General features: G+C 47.9%; 1 protein-coding gene across 2 annotated transcripts in view; it reads left to right on the forward strand.

Moving 5' to 3' along the window:
- Nucleotides 1–6,872, forward strand: part of LOC101989494 (phenazine biosynthesis-like domain-containing protein 1) — a 15,688-nt gene that overhangs the window by 5,270 nt on the left and 3,546 nt on the right. For both annotated transcript variants that reach the window (XM_026785565.1, XM_005360126.2), the window contains 6 exons: nucleotides 1,237–1,336; nucleotides 1,994–2,092; nucleotides 2,723–2,832; nucleotides 2,955–2,984; nucleotides 5,014–5,102; nucleotides 5,483–5,661. In XM_026785565.1, coding sequence (XP_026641366.1) covers nucleotides 1,237–1,336; nucleotides 1,994–2,092; nucleotides 2,723–2,832; nucleotides 2,955–2,984; nucleotides 5,014–5,102; nucleotides 5,483–5,661 — 607 coding nt within the window. The remainder of the gene's footprint in view (nucleotides 1–1,236; nucleotides 1,337–1,993; nucleotides 2,093–2,722; nucleotides 2,833–2,954; nucleotides 2,985–5,013; nucleotides 5,103–5,482; nucleotides 5,662–6,872) is intronic.

The following is a 6,872-nucleotide window of genomic DNA, read 5'->3' on the forward strand; positions in this document are numbered from 1 at the left end:
GTCTCGAAAAACCAAAAAAAAAAAAAAAAAAAAAAAAAAAAAGAAAAGTTAGGTTGCTAAAAATCTTCATCGTATAAATAGTTCTTTTACATGAGAGTGGTGGCTCAGCAGGTGTAGTTCCTTGGCACCAAGCCCAAAGACCAGAGTTCAATCCCTGGGAGTCCCAATGTGGAAGCAGAAATCTCCCCCTGCACATGGACCTCTGACCTCACAAGTGTGCTGTGACAGACACGTGCCTCCCCAGATAAATGAACTAGTTGAATTTATATTAGAAATTTATAGGCTTTTGTCAGGCATTGGGGACACATGCCTTTAATTTCAGCACTTGGGAGGCAGAGGTAGGAGGATCTCTGTGAGTTCGAGGCCAGCCTAGTCTACAAAGTCTAGTTCCAGGACAGCTAGGACTGTTACACAGAATAACTGTCTGGAAACAAACAACCAAACAAACAAAAGGAAGAACTATATCTGGTGCCTTCTCCTGGTGTGCAGGCATACATGTAGGCAAAATGCTGTATACATAATAAATCTTAAAGAAAATAAAAATGAAAATGTAAATTTAGAGGAAAAACAGTAGGCGGTGACACATACCTAAAAATCTCTTCACTTAGGAGACTGAGTAAGAGGATTTGAGTTTACGTGTACGGAGATAACCTGGGCTACGTAGTGAGTCGCAGGACAGCTTGGGCCCTCTATTAAGACCCTGTCTCAAGAAAAGCATAAAGCAAATCAGGCCTGGATGTGCCGTAGCCCCAATCCTGGCTGCTTAAGAGGCTGAGGTAGAAGAATGACAAATTGAAGACCCCCCTGGGCATCTTAGAACTTGTCTACAAAGAAAAAGTAATTAATTAGTCAATTAAAAATGGCTGTGGCCACAGCACAGTGATAGAGCTTCTTGCCCAGCACGTAGGAAGCCCTGGGGTTGATTCCCTGCACGGGGAAAAGGGAATAAAAAAGAGCACAAGATCTTTTCCTTGATAACAAACCGACACCGAGGAGCCTGGCCCCACCCTCTGGATTTCCACTGCTGTAGGCTTTTGCACACTTGTGATTCTCCATAGGAGCAGGACGCCAGGGTATCTGAAAAACTGTCTGCACAAACATGCCTCCCAATCCTTGGATGTAACTAGAATTTCATGACTCGAGGGTAAACCGCCCTGTTAACTAATGGTAGTTGCTCGAGCAAGGAAGTCTGAGTTGTGCTTCCAGAGTCTCCATAACCTGTTCTTCCTAATTAAGGCTCTGGCTGAAGACGCCCATCAACAGATCGCAAGGGAAATGAACCTCTCCGAAACGGCTTTCGTCAGGAAACTGCAACCAAGCGACAACTTCACACAAAGTAAATGCACACTTTTCATAGGTTCCTGGGTGGCCGTGGAAGCCGAGTCTCGGGAGGGAGGTTTAAGGAGATGTTTATATGTTATCTGCCGGCAGATAGCTTGTGTGGGTTTTAGCTCATCTAGGAGAAGCTGTGTTGAAGTTCAGTCTCAGTTTATAATGTAAGGTTTCCTGAGGTCATATATTGGAAAAAATGGGTCTCCGGGGTAGCATATTGGTAGGTGGGTCCTGATGGGAGACAGTGGAGTAATTAATGGCATCTCTTTGAGGGCGGGTTGGTATCTCAGGAGTGGGCTTCTAGCACACGGGTGTTTGGCGCCCTCGTGTGTCGATGCGGTGACAGGACGCTCAGTAGGTGGCAGCCCCTAGACCTTCAACCTCCAAGCCACGGGGCTATTACAGATATTTCCTCAAAGAGTCACCCATCACGTAGAGTTCTGCTATAGCACCCCGAATGGACTAAGAGGGTGTTGGAGAAGCTACTGTCTCTGCTCCAGAACTAGCCGCGGGGAGCCTGTGGATGTCTGTCCAGTCTGCGTTTGTCCTTTGCCAACAGTTTGCTGTTAACCACACCAGTGAGAGACTTAGAAAATGCCAGAAGCTTAAGGCTTGCCTCTGTGGGTTAACTTGTGTCTCTTTGGCTCTCCCTCCTCTGAAGGTTCCCGCTTTGGACTGAGGTGGTTTACACCAGAGAGTGAGGTTCCTCTGTGTGGTCACGCCACCCTGGCCTCTGCCGCTGTGCTGTTTCACAAGATAAGTAATGTGAATTTTATTTTATGTATGCTTGTATGTATGTATGCATGTATATATGTTGGTTCTGGCTTTGTTTTTTTCCCTGAGCTAGGTAGTCCTGGCTGTCTTGGAACTCACTCTGTAGACCAGGCTGGTCACAAACAAAGATCCTCTTGCCTCTACCTCCCAGTGCTGGGATTAAAGTGTGTGTCCCCACAGCAGGCTCCCATATGTATTTTTTTTTTCTGAGACAGTTATTTGTGTATCCCAGGCTTGCCCTGGGTTCTCTATGTAACTATGGAGGATCCTGTGCTCTTGATCTTCCTGCCTCCATATTCCAGTGCTAGGATCCCACGTACGCACCACCAGCACTCTAGAGGTAGGAGCAGGTGGCTCTTTGTGAGTTCAAAACCAGCCAGGCATACATAGGAAGTTCCAGGCTCATGGGGGTTCCATAGTTAAGGTCTTGCCTTGAAAATGAAAATAAAATAGAAAATCTTTTTAAAAAACATTTTAAAATAGGCTGATACTATAGCTCGGTGTTAGGTCACTTGCCCTGAATCTGTGTGGTGCTAGACTCAGTCCCTAGGGGTTAGGGAAGTCCCCTGTACCGAGCTTATTTTCCTGATTCTTGCTTGCTTCCTCCTCTGTCCAGAGAACACAAACAGCACTCTGACCTTCACCACTATGAGCGGGGAGCTAAAGGCCAGAAGAGCAGAGGACGGGATTGTCTTGGACTTTCCTCTCTACCCAGCCTTCCCCCAGGTCAGCTCTTTCTGTGTTTACCTCTCATTAAGATACACACAACTGTATCCACAAACTGCGGTGAGCCGCGGCTCTCCCGTTGAGCGATGACCGCAATGACCGCGTCTCTTTTCCTCTTCTAGGACTTCCATGAGGTGGAAGACTTGATAAAGGTTGGTGGAAAGTCTCCAGTTAGAGCCCTGTGACGTGGTCGTTTGTGTTTGAAATCTCTGGTGTGATGTCACTTACTGCTCTACTTGGCGGTGTGAGCCTGGGAGATCAGGACCTAAAAATGAGGTGGACTAAAGTCTCAGGCAATAGCCAACTTTTGTTTTGGTTTGGTTTTTGAGATAGGCTTCCTCTGTGTAACTTTGGAGCCTGTCCTGGAACTCGCTCTGTAGACAAGGCTGGCCTCAAACCAGAGATCTGCCTCCCTAGTGCTGGGATTAAAGGCATGTACCACCACTGCCTGGCAATTCTGTGTTTTTGAAGAAACTGAGGTCACAAGACTCTTGTCTTGTTCTCTTGGGGAATCCACACAAGCACTCAGAATTCCCCTCACACGACTTCATTCTTGGACTGTGTTCCAACATAATGGGATCCCAAATTGGGTCGCCTACCAGTTGGAGGCATTGCAGTGGAAGCCTAGGTGATTTCAGATTAGAATGTTAGTATTGTGTTTATTTGGTAAGACTCATCACTTCTATTGAATTGTAATGACTGTGTAGCCCAGGCTAGCCTTGAACTTGCAATTCTCTTGCCTATCACGTGCTGGCTGGGATTACATGTTCATGCCATCACACCTAACTCATTTAACCTCCACAGAGGGGCAGAAGTAAGAAAGAGTGTTTGGAAAGAGACAGAGAGAGAGAGAGAGAGAGAGAGAGAGAGAGAGAGAGAGAGAGAGAACTGAAGGAGGCAATGAAGACAGTATCAGGCACCCTCAGCCCCCTCGGACAATGAAAGGTTGAATTTCTGTTTACTGCAGCAGGAAGGAGAAATCAGCCTGGGGTGACTGTGCCCATCCAAGTTCAAGTAGGAGAGATGGGAATTTTCTTCTTCTAAAAATCATTTACAAGTTCATTCCTGTGTAGAGCAAATGTAGTCTTTTTTACTCCCCTGACCCTCCTCCCTCTCTCATACCTGTGTGTGTCCCTGTGCGTGTGTGTCTGTCTCTGTGTGTGTCTATCTGTGTATGTGTCTGTGGATATGTGTGTGTCTCTGTGTCTGTCTATATGTCTCTGCATGTCTCTGTGTCTGTCTATATGTCTCTGCATGTCTCTGTGTCTGTCTGTGTATCTCTGTGTGTGTGTGTGTTTCCCAATGAGTTTAAAAAGAGTTCCTTACTGGTTGGTAGTGGGTGTTATTTACTGGAATCTGGGCAATGGGTATGACCACTGAGAAAATGACACCCCTTCTTCAGTTGCTGTTATCTGCCAATAGTCAGTCAGGGAAGCTGTGGACCTCATGAGCTCCTCCCTCATCCATGATGAAATGTTGGCCAGTCTGATGTTGTGCTGATAGCCATAGCTGCTGTGATTTCATGAGCCCACGAGTACAGTGGCCATATCATGTCTAGACACACAGACACAGATAGACACACACATACACACATCTGCAACACTCTTCCCACCTCCCCCTCATTGTGCTCTCTGAACCTTCAGAGCAGATAATAATAGATGTCCCAGTTAGGGCCAAACCCTCAAAAGCCACTGACCGGCAGCTTTGGACCAGTGAACGAGTTCCTGCATTAACCACTACTTACTGTGAACCTAAGCTCCTCTGACAAAGGCTGAGAACAGCACAACGCTAACCTATAGATATAAACACAAGTACTCAGAAGGTTGTGACACTCATGTGCACCTGTGGGTCTATAGGATGTGAGCCCTGCCTTGAAAAACAAAAGCACAGATTGTGGGGCTTGTACTCGGGTCCTCATGATTGCAAAGCAGGCACTTTGCCCACTGAGCTCTCTCCGGCTTGATCATGAACCTCTCATCCTTTTGCATGGTTTGTGCGGTGCCATGGCTCCATGCCTGCTAGGCAGGAGGTTGGAGATCAGAGGACGGCTTGAAGTAGTGTGTTCTCTCCTGCCATTTGAGTCTGGGTGACTGAAGTCAGGTTATCAAGCCTGGCAGCGAGCACCTTTACTCATCGAGCCATCTTGCTGGCCCTCTGAGGCATGCTCGATCTGTTCCACAGACAGCCATAGGTGACACCGTGGTCCAGGATATCCGGTACTCTCCAGATACCCGAAAACTCCTGCTCCGGCTCAGCGATTCTTATGACAGGTAAATGCTGTGTTTAACCATTCACATGCCAGCACTCAGATTCCCAGCTCTGCTTCAGTCAGGCTGTGTTGTCTCCAGTACATGACTGACCTTTCTTTTGAGACAGGGTCTCCCTATATAGCTCTGGTTGTCCTGGAAATTGCTCTGTAGACCAGACTGACCTTAAACTCACAGAGATCCACCTGCCTCTGCTACCAGAGTGAGATTACAGGCATCTACCATCATGCCTGTCCAACCACTTTCTTTTCCTAGGTACATGTCAGAGGCAGGCTCTCCCTTCCCTCTGCTGAGCCATCTGGGCACAGCTCAGCCTCTTTCCCATTCTGTGAAGGGGGTGATCTGAAAATACTTATTCTGAACCCGTTCTGTTTGTGCTCAAGGTCCTTTCTGGAGACCCTGAGGGTGAACACAGAACCTCTGCCTCGAATGGAAAAGACAGGGAGGGTGAAAGGACTCATTCTCACTCTCAGAGGAGAGCCTGGGGGGCAGACACCCCACTATGACTTCTACTCCCGGTACTTTGCACCGTGGATTGGTTTGCCTGAAGACCCGGTAACAGGTACTCTTCATTTACTATCAGAGGTGACTTAACCAGGGAAGGGGAGGAATACAAAGAGCTACACACTGTGAGCGCTTGGTGCTGAGATGCCACAGCATCCAGAACCCCCTGAGAGGTGGGGTTCTGGGCAGAACTCTGAGGGGTTACCTTGACTATGTTCATCAAGTGGGCAGGCCTATCTTAATTCCCCAACCGGGATCCTGGCGGGGAGTGGCTAAGCAGCAGCTGTAGGCATCGCTCTCTCGTGACAGAGACATGTGACTGTGTGATGTGTGACCCTGTGACATGTGAAGTGAGCAGCTGAAGGGCCAGGCCTTGACCCGTGAGCAAAAATAAACTCTTGACTTCTTACTTGCTTCTGCCACAGTATTTTATCCCAGCGTCAGGGGAAGAAACGAAAACCAAAGCCTTCGTGTGACATTAGACGCCTTGCTTTGATTTGGTTTTCTGAAATGGGGTTTCAGGTAACCTGGGCTGGTTTCCAACTCAGCATGAGGATGACTTTGACCTCCTGCCGTTCTAGCCTCTACCTTCCAAAGGCTGGATCACAGACGCCTGCCATCCTGCCCACTGAGTGGCTGGGGCTGCCTCTGTTCTTCATCTTCCTTTCTCTCCCTTTACCCTTTCACTGAAATCTTCTGTGTATAGACACTTTAAAGAAGGAGGCTCAGCTGGGCAGTGGTGGTGCTTGTGTTTAATCCCAGCACTTGGGAAGCAGAGGCAGGAGGATCTCTGTGAGTTCGAACCCAGCCTGGTCTACAGAACGAGTTCCAGTTCTCCAAAGCTACGGAGAAACCCTGTCTCAAAAAAACAAAATATATAAATAAATAAATGAAAAGAAGGAGGCTCTGTAGGCCTCCTTCCTTGTTCTTATCACCTGGATAGGTGACAACCCCTGGAAGCCTCAATCCCTCATCTGTGTGATGTGACTGGTACCTTAGAGGGTTAGGTCAGCACGGCACATGCCCAGGGGGAAGTACAGTGCCTGGCACAGGTAAATGCCCAGCGAACATAAACTATACTCAGTCTCCACCTCTTTTTAACTTGTTTCTCCTTCTCCTCTCCTAGCACTGGGGATTAGACCCAGAGTCACTTTGCTTGCTAGGGAACCGCTGTGCTACAGAGTTACCTCCACAGACTTTGCTTGCTACACAAGCGCTCCGCTACAGAGTTACCTCCACAGACTTTGCTTGCTAGACAAGCGCTCCGCT

The sequence above is a fragment of the Microtus ochrogaster genome, linkage group LG2 (assembly GCF_000317375.1).
Source record: "Microtus ochrogaster isolate Prairie Vole_2 linkage group LG2, MicOch1.0, whole genome shotgun sequence".
Lineage (NCBI taxonomy): Eukaryota > Metazoa > Chordata > Mammalia > Rodentia > Cricetidae > Microtus > Microtus ochrogaster.